The sequence below is a fragment of the Falco punctatus genome, assembly GCF_963210335.1.
Source record: "Falco punctatus genome assembly, chromosome: 9".
Lineage (NCBI taxonomy): Eukaryota > Metazoa > Chordata > Aves > Falconiformes > Falconidae > Falco > Falco punctatus.
In genome coordinates this window covers 52,712,625-52,728,632 of record NC_137589.1, presented here as the reverse complement: position 1 = coordinate 52,728,632, position 16,008 = coordinate 52,712,625, and the positions used below count along the sequence as shown (strand labels likewise).

Sequence of the window (16,008 nt, the reverse complement as noted above, 5' to 3'; positions counted from 1 at the left end):
ATTACCGTGCTCATTTCCCGGAGTTCTGCCCGAGGAATCCAGCCCTTACGGCAGCGTCTGTAAGGTACGGCAGAAGTGCTGGTCTGGCAAGGTGGGAGTGCTGGGAACGTGCGTTCAGGGAGCTGTGATCAGAGGGTGTCCTCCTGCTGACAGAACGTCCCTGTCACCCCCTGCCTCCTCGAGACCTGTACAGAGAGGACGGAAGGCCACATGAGGGACACAGCCAAACAGTTTTGAAAATAAGTCTTTTACTAGGGATTTTTATGTCCCACACCGGTATGTGTAGTAGCGATATTTTGGCAGGGCCAGAGAACTGCAGCATTAAACGTGCCCGGTTGTGCTCTGCTCGTCCTGCCTGCTGCCTTTTCAATGTTGCCTCCGGTTTGAGCTGCCCGAGCAGCCAGTTTCAGAGCAGAGCTGACTGCTTGCAGTGGCAAAGTGAACTGGGAAAAGAGTTTAGTTGAAGTTATGGACTTGGTAGGGTAAAGTGATTTTTTTGGTTACAAAAGTAGGCTTTATGGTGCAATCATGACCTGATTGAACTAAATAAATTTCACACACAGTGTAAATTTTTTTTTATGTTTTCCAAGTTTATGATGTCCCCATTATGCAAGATAACTTGCCTCCGTCATGTAAGAAGGTTAGCACCAGGCCTGGGAAATCTCTGCGCAGGACTGGGGTTGTATTGGGTCCTTGGCTATTGCACCCCAGAACATAACTGGTGTGTACGAGGCTTCCACAGAAGATGAGTTTGTGCTCACTGGAACACGGCTGTGGCGACAGCCTGCAGTTGCAGCTCTGAGCTGGCCAGGTAGTTCTGCCTGGTCTGGTAGGTCATGCACAACACACAGAGGCTCAGACAAGTCAGAATCGGTCCCCTCCTCCCCCTGAAGCTTTGGTTTGCTTGGAGTAGTTTCCCAGCAGTTTGATGATACTCGGCTAACTCTGAATACCACAAAGATGCTTTAAATCCCATTGCTTCTAAATTGCAGAATCATATTAAATGGTCAGAGCTGTTGCGTCCTCCCGTTGGGCAGGCCTACACGCCTAAGTTCTGGGCGGTTACCAGTGTGATAGCTTGGTGCCACACAGGTCACATCGGCACTGGTTAGCGGGATGGCTGGTCATATACCATACTCCCACAAGCCATTGTGCACGTGAGCTTGTAATAAAGAGAAACAACATAAAGCCATGTGCTTTCAGGGTGGCCGTTCCGGTAGTCCCTGGTATGACCTGCTTTTTGCAAGCTCACAGCAATGGACCTTCTCTAAAGTACAAAAATGGATTTAACGGGGAGGTCCCACAGCCTGCCTGGAGGTGTCGTGCTCTGAGAAACGTTCTGTGCCTTGGAGATCCCAACCGGCAGTCCTTACCTGAGCCAGCCTGAGCCTCCGCCTCAAGTCCTGGCTGCTGAGTACTTGCACTCCTGGTCCATCAAGGGAAATGACAGCTCAATAGCAAAACGGTGTCTTTAGCTGGCAGCAGGGGGAGGCAAACTCATTTGTCTGGATTAGAGGAAAGATGCCAGAAAAACTGGAAAAGTTAAAAATAAACTTTGCAAATTGAAAAAGGGGGAGGTAAGGGAAGAGCATGCAGTCAGACTTGTTCTTCAGTCTCTTCACATGTTATTGTCCTCACAGCTCACTAAAAACGTCAAGTTAATTTTACTAAGTAGCTAAATTATAGACACTCAGATGTAATCAGAATCTGCTATACATTTCAACTTTCAAAATTAATCATCCAACATTTTTGAGTTATAACACCTGAAGGAAACAGCTGTACATCTATATATAGTACACCCATGCTCCTGGTCGTCTTGCAGCCTCCCCCCCCGATATGTACTTAAATAAATAAATAAATAAAAATCTTTCCCTTCCTGAGATGATTTGCCACTTACTTCTTGCTAGCCCCTGCTGTGCCCTCCTGGAGCGCTTCTCCTGACCCCTTTTTCCTTCTGATCGGCTCCGACGGCTGCATCGAGTTCACAGCAGAGCGTGCGCCTGCGCTGGGCAGGGAAGGGGACATCACACCCACTGCTGACAGTGGGTTAACTAGGGGGAAAAATGTAGCATATCATTTTTACCTCTTTAAAAACAGATGATCCTACGAGATCAAAGTATTTCATCTTAATGAGACGTGCCTCTTAAACACACACAATTTATTGGGCTGGTTTAAAAATAATTAAAAAAAAACGCACAAAAAAAGCTTACCAGATGGAGGGCTATAGAAGACAAAGCTTATGGAGTGTTAAACTTTGTTCCCATTAAACAAAATTAAATTTTCCTTTAAAAATAATTATGCAGGAGAAAAATAAGCAGCATAAGCAAATGGAATTAAAAGAGGAGCTCATTTGCTTAGTGAGTTCCTGCCTGTACTTTCATTATATGTGCAAGGTGAATTGAAACATTGCTGAGAGAGTGGTTCAGGAGCGAGCGTTTGAGTACACGAAGGGAGGCTTGTGGGTCTGTTGGCTCTACCTGTGACCTTGAACCTTTCCGCTCTGTTCCCAGGCTTGCAGACCAGTTGAGACTAGGAAAAGAAGAAAGAAAAAGAAAAATAAAAAGGAAAGAAAAGAAAAATAAAAAGGAAAGAAAAGAAAAATAAAAAGGAAAGGAAAGAAAAATAAAAAGGAAAGGAAAGAAAAATAAAAAGGAAAGGGCACGGCTGGGAGGCTGCGGTCACAGCTTAAGAACAGCGTTGTAATTACCTCTGCCAAAGAGAACAAATAGAAATAATATTCAAAAATCACAGGTGGTTGGTTGTATTAAAAATAAATCAATGCTAATGCATTCAAGCGTTTAAAAACAAAAGCGCAGCAGATCCGTGTGGTGTTTTAATCTTGACAAAAGCTGCCAGTTCCATTTTTTGCAAGGGAGCCGGTGAGGCTTTGCGGGATGCTGGGGCAGGGGAAGGGGACCGGGGCTCCTGGCAGGGGACAGAGGTGCCGGTGGAGGGGGCAGAGCACTCGCCACAGCTGCGCCCCGAAAGGCTGAGAAGAGGGGAACGCGCCCTCTTTACATTTTGGGTTTATTTTGAACACTCCTGAACCTAGACGGAAAGCAAATCCTGTCATCACTTCGAAATTCAACAGAAATGACAATATGGGAAGAAAAACATAAAAAGAAAGTGACAACGCTCTTTGGAATTCTGTTGACACCAAAAATCCCAATTTACAAGCAGCCAAAGCCTGAGCCCCGGTCACCTGCAGACAGGAGGTGCTGGAAGCGGTGGGTGCCCAGAGCTTTTCTTTCCAGCCTGGAAGCAGGCACAGGGCTTTGCTGGGAGCGAGACGGAGGGTGAACCACTGCGGTGCAAACCAGTACTGAAGCCCTTTGGTGCCCCAGCAGCCACGTCTAGGTGGCTGTGCACAGGGACCCCGTACCTCCAGGCGTGGGGGCTGCTGCTGGCAGAGGCCGTTTGGCCTCTGGATGTTGCAGACACGCTGGGCAGGCTGAGACCCTCCAGCTGGAGCCTTCCCGTGCCCGCAGTGCGCTCTGCAAAGCCCGGCACGCCGGTCTCGATTGCGGGTCTGTAACAACTTGGAAAAAAGCTGTTTGAATAGCCCAGGTACACACTCCCCATTTCTACGCCCTGCTTTCCCTTCCCGACCTGGTCCATCCCTGGAGGCGTTTAAAACCCGCTTAGCAGCGGCGCTCAGGGTTAGCGGTGGCTTGGCAGTGCTGGGTGAGTGGTTGGGCTTGATGATGCTAAAGGTCTTTTCCAAGCTACGTGAGGTGATCCCTCCCTTGGTACCCTGGTCCGCTTCTGGCCCTTTCCGGGACAGCCACTAGATGGCGAAAGCACGTTGTGCCGGCCGGGAGCCGGCCGCAGCTCCGGGAGCCGCTGTGGGACGAAGCTGCGGAGCCCGCAGGTACCTGCGGCCGCGGATCCCCCCGGCTCCTGCTCCTGCCTGGGAACCTGCGATAAACCCAGGCACACCTTGCCTGGCCGGCCTGGGCTCGGTGGCGCGAATGACATTAAAAAGCTGAGCATTGGACTCCGTGCTTACCGACTTACCAGTCACCCCCCACCCCACCCCACCCCACCCCCAGACCAACAAAACCCCAACCAACCCCCAACGCAATCCCAAAGAGTCCCAAACTGCCCTGCATTGAGGCGTAGTGACCCAGAGGCCACCGGCGTTACCGCCAAGGTGCTGTTACCGGCACGTTTGGTGCTTGCTGATGTTTTGGTGCTGCCCTTTGCAGTGCTGCACCCCTCCAGGCCCCCCACCCCCCTACAGCCCCTTCAACAGGCTTTGCCTTCCAGGGCAGACGGCGCTCAAGGGTGCCCGATGCTCGGCTGGGTGCTGCAGGCAGCTCAGCACCAAAACACTGACCCCTGCTGCAACTGCAGCCCCGCTGGGTGGGCGCCCAGCCCCTCGCCCTCCGGGTGAAGCAAGGGCAGACCAAAGCCCGGCTGCCCCTACAAAGGCATTTTCCCCACCGCAGGCTCGGCAGCAGACCCCCAGGGTCACCCACCAGGCTGCAGGGGGGAGCCTCGGCGAGGGGCAGCGGGCTGCCGTGCCTGCCACCCAGCACCGCGTCATTCGGATTTAGCCGGGATGAAGTGTGCGTGCACAGGGAAGGGGCTTGGTCGCTTACATCGTGCAGCTGTAGCATCCATCTGCAGAAAACACCCCTTGCAGGGAGGGCAGGCTGCGTCCTCCAGCTTCTCCGTGCTGCCAAGGTGGGGCGAGCCATTGCTGCTACCCAGCTGGGGGCACCAAGGAATCAAGGAAGATTTTAAGTCACTTTAGTGGCCCATTCCCACCTTTCTATCCCCCTACCCACCATCCTCCCACACATTAAAATCTGTATTTTGCACAGCTCGCTCCTGGCTCCAGAGAAACAGCACCAAACCTGGCTCCGGGCATCAGTGCAGACTTGCAACACATCTTTGCAAACCAGCAAATTGAAAGCGCTAAATGGACCAACACGCATGCCATTTTCCTACCTATCTGCCCAGGAATCCACTCTGACAAGTTCCCAACACCACCAGATTGCCCCTCGCACACCGGCACAGGCAGCCCTGGGCTCCCCCCACCCACCTGCGGGCTGTGGGACCCGCTGCCACCCCTGCCCCGTCCTGGCTTCAGACCTGCTGCTCCGCACTCGGCAACCACATTGTCTTTATCATTATTTTTTTATTTTCATTGACCCTCCTGCAAAAAAGCTCTGGGTGCCTATTTTTTTAATGTGTTTACTGTGTCATTTCTTTAGAAAGATACTTGTTACAATTTTTTTTTTTCCCTCTGTCCCCCCAGCCCCATTGGAGGAATCTGCTTGGGTAATTTGTTGAAGCGGGTTGCTGGGGCATACATTATGCATGAGATGCAATCTTTATTTTTGCACTCCACTGTGTGCATTCTGAAACAGGAATGGCATCGCGTGCCTGCACACAAAATGAACATTAGCAGCTCAGGAAAAAAAAAAAAAAAAAAGAAAGAAAAAAAGAAAATGCCCATTTATTTAAAGGAAGGCAAAAAAAACCCCCTCCGCTCTTTCAAGCTGTTCTAGCTGGGATTGCTCAGAGCAGCTAAGCAGCAAGAGCAGTCAAGTTGTTCACACTTACACCCCAGTATTGAGTACACTGGCTCAGAGCTGCCACGTTCGGTGCGACCGAGCCCGGGGGGGGCTCACCCCACAGCCCCAAACACACCCGCAGCAATGGGGCTCGGGTGGCATGTACCCCCTCCCGGAGAAGGCTCGCTCTCTATATCACTGATGGTATTAGATTTATAGATACACACGTATGTGCACGTACACTGGCATTTTTGAGCCCATGCTTCCTTGCTGCTAGCGATAAATGAAGCCTGCAGTTGCCACCCCTGCTGACACGTTCCGTGCTGCAGCAGCTTTCGGAGCGTGTCATGGGGCCAGACTTGGGCAAAACCCCAAAGGCCACGTTCACCACGGCTTTCAGCCTCTTTGCCAGACCTGCCTCTCCCCAGCACCCCCCCCCCCCCCCCTTTACCTTCTCCTGCCCAGGGGCTGGGGGCCCATGTCCTTGGCCAGTTACACTGGGAGCAGATGGTTTGCTGTGCAGTGAGGGTATGGTAGGAGCCGGTGACACTGGAAGGTCAAATGACTGAGGAGACAACGCTGCTGGGCGTTGTGGGAGAAACCTTCGGGTTAAAGATAGAAAGAAGATGCAGAAAGTTCACAGGCCACCACAATCACCCAGCCCCCTGCGCCACGGTATTGTCATGCTTGGAGATCATCTACTATTATTTAGCGCAGTAAGATGTGTAGCTTTTTTAAAAGTCCATTAAAACCCAGCTGCAACACTGGTGTCCTCACCAACCTCCGCTGCAGCGCAGCCCTCAGCACGTCCATCACCTCCCTCGCCCAGCAGCCATGGTGGGCAGGGGGCTTCCCCTCCAGCCCCCCGGTGGGCTACGGCCAGCGCTGGGGCACCCTGCGCCGGGAGGGGGGCGAAGCCTCCTGCTCTGCCACTCATGGGCACGGCAGCTGGAAACGGCTGGAGGAGAAAACGAAGGACAAGAAACCAGGTCTGTTAATCCCAAGAAGAGCATGAGAACTGGAAGAGAATCAGAAAGTGGCCCCTGAGAAGGAATAAAGGGAAAAAAAAAGATGTCAGAGAATGAATAAGAGGGAGAGAAAGAGGACATGTGGAAAGGAAAAAGGAACCAGATAAAATGGGAACCAAGATATAAAGCCAATTATTTTTGATTCTTTGGCTTAGGGGCTAATTTATTACAGCAGTAAATCATGCTTAGGATAGGTAATACAGCGGCCAGAGCCTGGACGTTATTTAGACAGTGTAATCATTATATTAATGCTCAGAAAAGTGGAAAATTTTAACTGCCTATAGGCCACGTCTTACTCTTTACAGCCTCCCCTCAGCAAAAGAAACGTGGCACGTTCCCAGAGCCACGGGGCTTTGTGTGGGGGCAGAAAGGTTTCGTGGGGAGGCACAGGGTTGGGTTTCCTTCTCTTGACATCCCACCCCCGAGCTGGGCTCAGGCTGAGATGCCATATTTTCCTCTCTCCCTGCCCCTGCGCGCTGGTGCTGGGGACATGCCCACCCACCATTAACCCCAGCAGCTGCTTGGGCAGATATAAAGATGTTAAAAAAGAAAGAAATATATGTGTACATGCTAGCTGGTGTATGCCCCATGCATCCCGGTGAAGGGGAAGATGGGGATATGAGAGCTTCAGCCGTGACGTCTGGGGTGGAGACCAGCTGTATAAATTAACTAGGTGAGCCTGAGCCCTTCATCACACCTCCACAGCATATCTTTGTTGACAGGAAAAAATCTTTACGCTATATAAAGATGCTGTATATATAGAAATAAACTTTCTAGGGGTTAGAAGAGGCCAGGTGGTTCATCACAGACACCAGGAAGCGTGGGAGCAGCCCCATCCCTGCAGCCTCCTCCACCTGCTCATGGCGCAGCAGGGGGAAGCGCACCGAAGCAGCAGTTCGTTAAGGGTTCGTTAAGATATCTGTGCTGCACAGGGCTGGAGCGACTCAGAGAAATCACACCCTGACATTTTGCCTGGCTCTGCACCCATCTTGAGGGTGCCATGCCCATCCCACACCCCCCTCCTGCCCCGGCTGCAGCCTGGCCTGGCGCAAGCACCCCACAGCTCCTGCAGGATGCGGCCAGGGCATGGGCAGGTATCCCAGAGCTCAGCTCTGAGCCGTGGTAGCCTTCAAGGCAGCAAGTGATGTTGGCAGCCTTGAAAAATGATGTCAAAGATGTGAAAAACCAACCTGCTTTGCCTCAAGTCATCAGAGCAAATTATGCATTCTCCAGCAGTCATGTAATATGAAATTAAATAACTCCATTGTGCGCCCATCTTGCTTGAGAGGCGAGTTAGCCGCTTCCCCCGAGCATGATTTGAGCCCATTTGCTCGTGATTTCCCTTCAGCGTCACTTGCCGTGACATCCACATTGTGATCCCAAGGTACTACTTGGCAAACTGGTACCACAGCATCCCCTCGCAGCCTAACCTCAAACTCACTGTCCCGCAGCCCTCCCCATGTCCTCCTGCCCTCAAGGCATGAAAAAAGATGGAGAAAGAGATTGCAGCATCCCACCAACCCATACCAGGCTTGCCTACGGTACACACTGGTGCTCTGACAGTCTCCACCAGTATTCTGCTTGCCTGGAGCCATGGCAGGATATTTTTTTTTTTTGTAGACAGGAATATATTTAAGAAATGTGTTTACTTACATCCCGTAAAAGCACAATAAACTTATCTCCAGACATTGCATTAGAGAAATGCTGTGATTTTAAAAGTTACTTTGTTCTAAAACTCCTCCAGGCAGAAAAGATAATAAAAAATAGCAAGCCACTGGTGGTTAAGGAAGAAAAAGAACCATGCAGTTATGATTTCATTCAACGGCCTATCCCTAACAAAGCAACACAGAAAATGCACATGTGGGATAATAAGTTAAAATATCTTGGCGAAAGCTATTAAGTTATAACAATGGTAAATAAGGGTTGATGGGGACGGTGGAGGTGTTTTAAAGCACGGTTTGTGTTACTGAGTCCACCAGATGTCACATTGGCACTTAAAAGCCTAAGGTGGTTTGAAATGCAGTACAGATTGTCTCGCGTTTGATCTTCTAAACCTGTCTCCATCCATCATCGTCAGCAACTGTCAAGATAGCAGGGGACAAGGCTTGATTGGAGCCTGATTGTTTTTTGTTGGTGTAAAGGCAGAGATGCATATGGTCCAGAAACCTGACATTTTACCTCTTCTGTTGGAAAAGTGTGACTTTAAGCAGAAATGGGGCTAACTTCCACCCCCAAACCGATTTGTGTGATTGAATTCAGCCTGCAGAACAGGAAGGATTTTGTGTTTATGTCTGCTTGAATGCAGGCTTGCATGCACCCGCTCTCTGATTGTTTTTAGTTACATCTGATGATAATGCAGAAGGAAAGATCAATATGAAGCGAGTTGGCCTGGCAGCCTCCGCAACAGTGCGGAATTTACACCGGGACTTGATATTGGGAAACTGGGAAAGAGCACGGGAATTTTATGCACCTGGAGAAGCTATGACCTGCTCCCTACAGACCCTCAAGGTCTCTTGCATTGTGCTGGTTTTCCTTCCGGGCTCCATTTTTCAGGAGCGATGTTGCAGCTCCTGCCGGCATTGCCAGCAATGCGCTACCTGCCGACACGGCCCCGCGAGACCCGGCAGCAGCAGCCGCGGCGAGGCAGGAGCGGGGTCTCACCAGCCACCTCCACTGCATGCAGAGCCAAACCCTGGAACTTTTGTCATCTAACCCCTCCTCTGCCCTTCAGCAGCGGGCTGGGCCACCCCACGCCGCAGGCAGCGGCCACCTCGCCATGGCACGGCCGTCACTCTTGCCACAGCCCCTCTGCCAGAGCCTGCAGCCTGCTTGGCTTGGTACTTCTACAGAAGCCACACGCTTTGCTCCAACGCGGAGAGCAGAGCCACCACCCCTTGGAAGCGAGGAAGGCCGTATTGCAGCTCGGGGAGCCGGCACGTCACACCGCACCAGCTGCGGGTGGGGGGACCCGCTGAGCCCCTGTGCTCGCACCCGCTGCCGCGTGGCCGTGGCAGCCTCCCGGGCCCTTGGCTCAGCTCCATCCCCAGGGAGCCCCACCAGCTCCTGGGCGATCTGGCACACCAGTGGTGGCAGCAGGATTTGGCTCAAGGCACCACAGTAATATGGTGCCGATTAAAGGTTTTATTAGCACGAGCGGGGGGGGGGGGTTGCATTGCGCACAAGTGCCAGTAAAACACTCACACCACACTACTAACCGGCCTATATATGTTACATCACTCTTCTGTAAAATACTTCATAAAGTGTTCTAAATTTTTCTGTCATCTTTTTTCCTTGTACCTCTTGGCTATAAACCCAGGCTGGGTTTAACAGCTGAAAGCTCGGCTGAACAGAGCTTGCCAGGAGGGGGAAGCCACCTTCACTTTTTCACTTATTCCATGGTCTTAAAAAATTTTTTAGCTGTGAAAGCATGAAATGGAGTAAAATTATACAATGTGATCACCTGTGTAAAAATATGCAATCCACAGCGATCCTGCAATTCCTCATGAGGTAAAAGTCTAGACGGACTATGGCCGGTGTTTTGGTAAGCCTTCGCCTTCACTGATTTCACACAGCGAGGCAGAGGATGCCCTTGGAAAACTTGGATTTTGAGTCTATTTCTACTGAAGACTCCAAAGGACTGATCCGAACACGCGTGCATGCAGAAACAGGAGGGCTCCCCTCCAGCAGCGATGGAAACTATTTAAAAAGCATTAGGGAAATAGACCAAAAGAACCATCCCTGAAAAGAAGCCCGATGCTGAGGCACATACAACCCAGTGGACCTCATCTTCATCAGATGAGCACTACATTTTTGTAGAATCTAGGAACGAAAACCCCAAAACCCAACCTAAGGTCAGTCAAAGCAATCTGGCTTGTTCCGGAGAGCCAATGAAAGAATTAACATTAGGATAAAATATGTTGTCTTTAGCATAAACCACAGCCAGGATGTTTTTCTGTTGACATGTGAAAAAAATCAGCATGTGGTCACTCCAAAACTGTCCAAAAAAGGGAAGCTTGACAGTGCTGGCAACGAGGATTACGTAGCTGTGCAACAGGCAGCCCCTGTTATTCCCAGGACCACCTCTATGGCGGTGGTGACATTAACACCTGCCCTGCCCCCCCAGCCCCCACGTTGCCTGCAGGCGTTGGGTTGACGGAGGGCCGAGGAGGGACACAGACCTCCCCACAAAGCATTTGAACATGCGGGTCAAGGACTAGAGTCAAACAGGCTCAGTGCTCGGCTGAGGTTTCTGGTCAGGACAGGCACACTGGCACCAACCGCGCCCACGGCACGGCCAGGGCTGCCCTGAGCATCATGTGCTGAGGCAAGTGATGAGGTGTCCTGCACCAAGCCTGTGCCCCTCAACATCTGCATCCTCCCTGGTTGTCTTGCCCAAAGTTGAGTCATATCTTTTCCAAAGAGCCAATTTCAAAACACTTCCTTGCTCTAACCTTAGACTACTGCTCCTAGTGTGTTGCTTTAACTATTTTATTATTTAATTTTTTTTGTCCCTTCAGGAGCTGACACAGTTGAGAGAGCAGAGAAATTGAACTGTGCAGGATTGCCTTCTGCATTGACAGACTCAGATTCTTATTCACACAAAGACTTAAGGAAAAAAAAATAAAAAAAATTCATTAGTATCTCTCTTTGCTCAGAAATCTGTATTCCATTAACTCTGGCATAAGGCACAATGCAAACCAAAAGAAAGAGAAACTCACACCAGTGGGTAGCTAGAAAAGAGAGGCAGGGTAAATTAGCATACTCAGTGTGCAAAGCGAACAGAGGACTTTGACTCATACAAAATGATCCTGACGGGAGGAACAGTCAATCCCTCCTCGGAGCTGCAATAAAAGCCTATGGCCAAGAGAGTCCTTGCGAATTTGGTAGCAGAGATAAGACGGAGCCAAACTCCAGTGAGCATCACTTTCTTGCAATTGATTAGCTGCTCTGCTTGAAGCTGGAAAACGCGCACCACACTTGGAAAAGAGAAGAGTTGAGAGCACCCTGACAGAAAACCACCACACACTGACATCTGAAGAGATGCTGGTAAACAAGAAAGTGACAATAATCCCATTATGCAGCGACAAAAAGTTTGGATCTGTCCCTTGGAGGAAAGACCTCAGCACAAAGCAGAGGAGGGTCTGCCCAGACCTGGCGGGATGGCAGCTCCCAGACAGCCCCAGTTAGGGGGGCTAGAAAGCTCAGCACCAGGAGGGGCTGCAGGAGCCACCCTGAGGCATGAGCGTGACAAACCCTGCTCAGTGGCAATTACCAACTTCCCTGGCACCAGCTCCCGAGAGCTGCCGGGCATCATGCCCGGCCGTGGGCACGCAGCCCCCCTGCGATGGGGGAGTTAAGCCGTGGCTCTCCAGCTCCTCCAGACACGGCACGAGCAGTGTGCGAAATCCTTCATGCAGCAAGCGGAGCGCAGCGCTTCCCAGGGAGGCCTTTTGGCAGAGCTGAATGGACGCCCCCTCCTAGTTCCATCCAGGAACGAGAGCCTGCGCCCTCCGGATGCTGAGGATGAGCGCGATCAGAGAATAACGGGCAGGCAGGTGGCAAACCGGGACGATCGCTGATGATTTGGCTGTGCACAGCTACCGGTCGTGCACACAGCCAGCCCACCCGAAAGCCTGCAGCAGAAAAGGGCCCCCTCCGCCCCTCGCATTTCTCCACCTGCTAGTCGGTGTTGGTACAAGCATTTGCGCAGAGGAGGACGGTGCTTATCTTCACATGGCTCCGCATGGTGCTTGGCGCGCCAGGAGCTCAGCGTCGCTCAGGTCTCTGGCACGGCCAGTGGATAATGACAAGTTCTCCTGCTGCAGCAGTGGGTGGGAGGTAAAGCTAGGACCACAGGCAGGTCTTGGTCCCTCCTCACCAGACCAGCAACTTGTGGGCCCCAGCTGACGTTTACCTTACCAAATACTCCTTATTTTCTCAACATGATGCTCTAGGCTGAAAGTATCACCCTGTAGCACCAACACTAACCAAGGACCATCTCCCATGGATTTGTGTCTTAGGGCAAACTGCAAGATCCGATTGAAGCTTTTCCTACAGCTAGGACATTCATAAATACCTCTCCCACACAGACACATTGGGATCTAACAAGCGGCTGAGCATGTGGGCCTGCACTTTCTGCAGCTGAGGCACGAATACTACACCTTTCCGTGGCATCACTCTGTTTCCACAAGCATCGACGGAGTATAGCGATATGCGATGTTCGCAGGCATGCAGGAAGGTGGAGGTTGCAGCAGTAGGGAGGGGGAGAAGAGGGAGGTGTAAGGAGCTGGAAGAGCATCATGGGGGACCCTCAATGCCTGTGCTGGATTCTAGTCTTAAGTAATTTTTGAAGCTAAGGCAAGGTAGTGGTTTGCAGAAGTGCACCATGATTTGTTCATATACATTAATGAAAACGCATTTGGAACATATCTACCAAACAGAGTTGAAATCCAGAAAAGCAAGTAAGATGTGAGTACAGTGGAGACTTATCATGTCAGCCTGTTTCCTAATGACATCTGGCTGTAGAAGATATTGAAAAACAAAAAAAGTATTCCCCCAGGGTGTTGCAGAGTACACCTTCCCTGTTAACAAGTTCCCTTCCTGCGCAGCATGTGAAGCTTATAGCACTTCAGTGAAGCTGTGCAGAGGGGTGAATCTCACCAGAAGAGAAAGGAGGAGGGAAATACTGCAAATCCCAGAAAGACTCTTGCAGCCCCAGCAGCCCTGTGGGAGCCCTGTCAGAGACCAGCCAGGATGTAAGATGGGCACACAAGCCAAATGGCACAGTTTCTAGTGGTCCACACAGGCAGAGGTGATTATGTGATGCATACATGGATCTTTCCAGCTGGAGGTATTTTAAACACATAGGAAATAATGTCAGAATCATAGGACTGCAATCTTTAAATTATATTCAAAAAAGATGCTCAAAGCATATATCATTGAATTATGAACAGCTTTGGCAGCTTTATTGATGATGCTGAATCTGGTTGACAGATGCATTTACACTGCATAAGCATTTGAGATGCTAGAGTAATTGCTTATTAGTCTTGTTGTGAGGCAAAACACCAGATTGAAATAAATAGGAGCTCATGAACACAGAATTTTGCTGCCTCTCTGATTATTTTTTCAAGCTAACCATCTGCTAAGCATCTGGGATTCTTAGAATCCAAGATCCGTACCACACACAGGTGGGAATTAAAAAATACAAATAGAAGGAGCTTAAGAACCCAAACAAACTATAATATAAAATTGTCCAAAATGACTAAGGAGTTTCTTTCTTAACTTGCATACAAATGTAAGAAGCCAGGTTCTACCGGATGCCCTACACGGCGAGCAGATGACAGCCGGGCAATTCCCGGCCAGTGCTCCTCGGCACGTGCCAGGGCCAAGCAGCGGCTGGCAGCATACCCCCGGGGGGCACGGAGGGGCTGCAGGGAGGCAGCTGGGCAGGGTACCCAGCAGCAGCAGTCCCCACGAACAAGACTTACTAGGAGAACCCAAAATCCCCTGAGGTCACCAGGAAGACTTCCAGGACTCTAGGGCTTTGCTTGCAAGAATTTTGGTAGACATTGTAAGACTTCAGGTTATGTCTCTGTCCCTTGCCGATATATTTTTAAATCTTCTACCAAGCTTTATGCATGTTTGATGGGAAAAAAGTAAAAAAAATTAAAACCCAAACAAAATCCCTCCCATACTGAGGGAGAGGCTGGAGTGTCTCCTCAATTCTTTGCTCAGGCTGGTCCTCTCGTCCATCACCCATCGCGATGGAGACCCAGCCTTTTACACCAGCTGCCCTTCCCTGACCCCCAGGCCTTGGACACCCCCTGCCCCTGTCCTTGCCATGGCTCCCCATCAGCACTGCTGCCCAGCAGAGAACGGGAACGCTGGCCGCCGAGCACTCGCCCCTCACAGCCTTCCCTGTCGGGCTGGAAGATGCAGGCGAGGAACCACTTGGGCCATGGGGGCTGCAGCATCAGCTGAGGCGTTCCAGTCACCACCACAAACATAATGATCTGAAGTATTAAACTCAAGCAGGAAAAATTCAGGAGTCAGAATGAAGTTTGCCTCCCGGTTTATTGCAGCCTGTGGGATGGCAGCTTTGATAAGAACATAAAATTGATATTTGGATTTTCCCCAGCTGCCATTGCACTTGATGCTGAGAACACGAGTTAATAAAAACAGCCAGTTAAATAACTGTCAAACTCTAGCAAATACCCATAAAGCAAATGTTCTTTTAAAAAAGCAAATTAGACACACATTTTTCTCCATGAAGAAGTGCAATTAGAGAAGCTTTATAACTAATATTTGGTTTTGGTTCTAAAATACTGAGGATCTTTCCTAAACACAGCACAGTAAAAGGTTTCAATTAATCTCCTTTGAACACACACATTCAGGTGTTTGAAAAGGAAAAAGAAGAAAGAATGATTTGAGCATCATGATCTGTCATCTCCAAGAAGCTGTAAACAGTATCTTAGAGAGCAGAGTTTGTGTGACAAATTTGAGATTAGGCGGATTCCGATCTAAAAATTGAATTGCTTATCAGAGAAATAATATTAGAGTAAAATAAATTAGAATCTCTACTGAAGGCTCTAAAAGTAATTTTTAAAATTAATTAGAATCAAAAAGATGGATCTCAAAGGATAGGACAACTCTAATTTAGACAGACGGTAATTAATTTCTTATTTCAGAAATTCATTAACAGGCTGTAAGAGCAAATCATTCCTTTGCTGGAGTTAAGCTCCAGAGGGAAAGATTCATCTGGAAAGGGGAGACGAGAAGTCCCCCGCCACCGGCGGGCAGGGACGGTGCCCGGGTGCAGGTGGGGGCAGCAGCTGGCTGAGGGGTGGCAGTGATTTACCCTGGGTGGGGACGAGTGCCGGGACCCCCGGGCGAGCAGGGTTTGGGCCTGCAGCTCCTGGCAGGGTGGGAAGGGGCTGCAAGCGCAGGGGCTAGGCTGAACCACGGCCCCTGCGAGGATCTGAGGGTGGAGCAAATAACTAACACACAAAACGTGGCTCATTTCTGATGAACAGCAACACCCTGGCTGGGCAGCTGCTTTCCCGATCTTGTTCCAGCCTTCCCCGAGCTCAGACAGCCCGGCCCGACCCGCCGCGGCCCCTCAGGCCCCAGTGCAGGCACCAGAACCCGGAGATTTGGGGGAGTTTTGCCATAAGACTTCACCTTGTGGAGCAGGGAACCGAGCCCGGAGGGGGCATCGCCACCCTCCTCCTCTGCTCACACCGAAAGCAACGGACACTTTTCACAGCTCTGCAGAAGAGCCACCCCCACCCAGCCACAGTGCAACGGCTGTGATGGAAAGACCCTGCACGCCTGCCCGGGTTGAGCACGCTTACCCTGCCGATGGTTGATGGCTGCCAGCCTGGTCCCCTGCCAGCCTCCCCGGAGCGGTTCCACCACCGCCGCTCCGAATCCTTGGGAGAGGCCGAAGCACAGCG

At 50.6% G+C, this 16,008-nt stretch overlaps 1 protein-coding gene across 1 annotated transcript in view; it reads right to left on the bottom strand.

Moving 5' to 3' along the window:
* Positions 1 to 72: 72 nt before the first annotated feature.
* Positions 73 to 16,008, bottom strand: part of LOC308069200 (uncharacterized protein) — an 84,559-nt gene continuing 68,623 nt past the window's right edge. The window contains exons 3-5 of the mRNA XM_080401110.1: positions 4,605 to 4,716; positions 1,898 to 2,051; positions 73 to 1,505 (exon numbers count right to left, since the gene is read on the bottom strand). Of these exons, the coding sequence (XP_080257236.1) occupies positions 1,472 to 1,505; positions 1,898 to 2,051; positions 4,605 to 4,716 (300 nt within the window). The 3' untranslated portion in view covers positions 73 to 1,471. The remainder of the gene's footprint in view (positions 1,506 to 1,897; positions 2,052 to 4,604; positions 4,717 to 16,008) is intronic.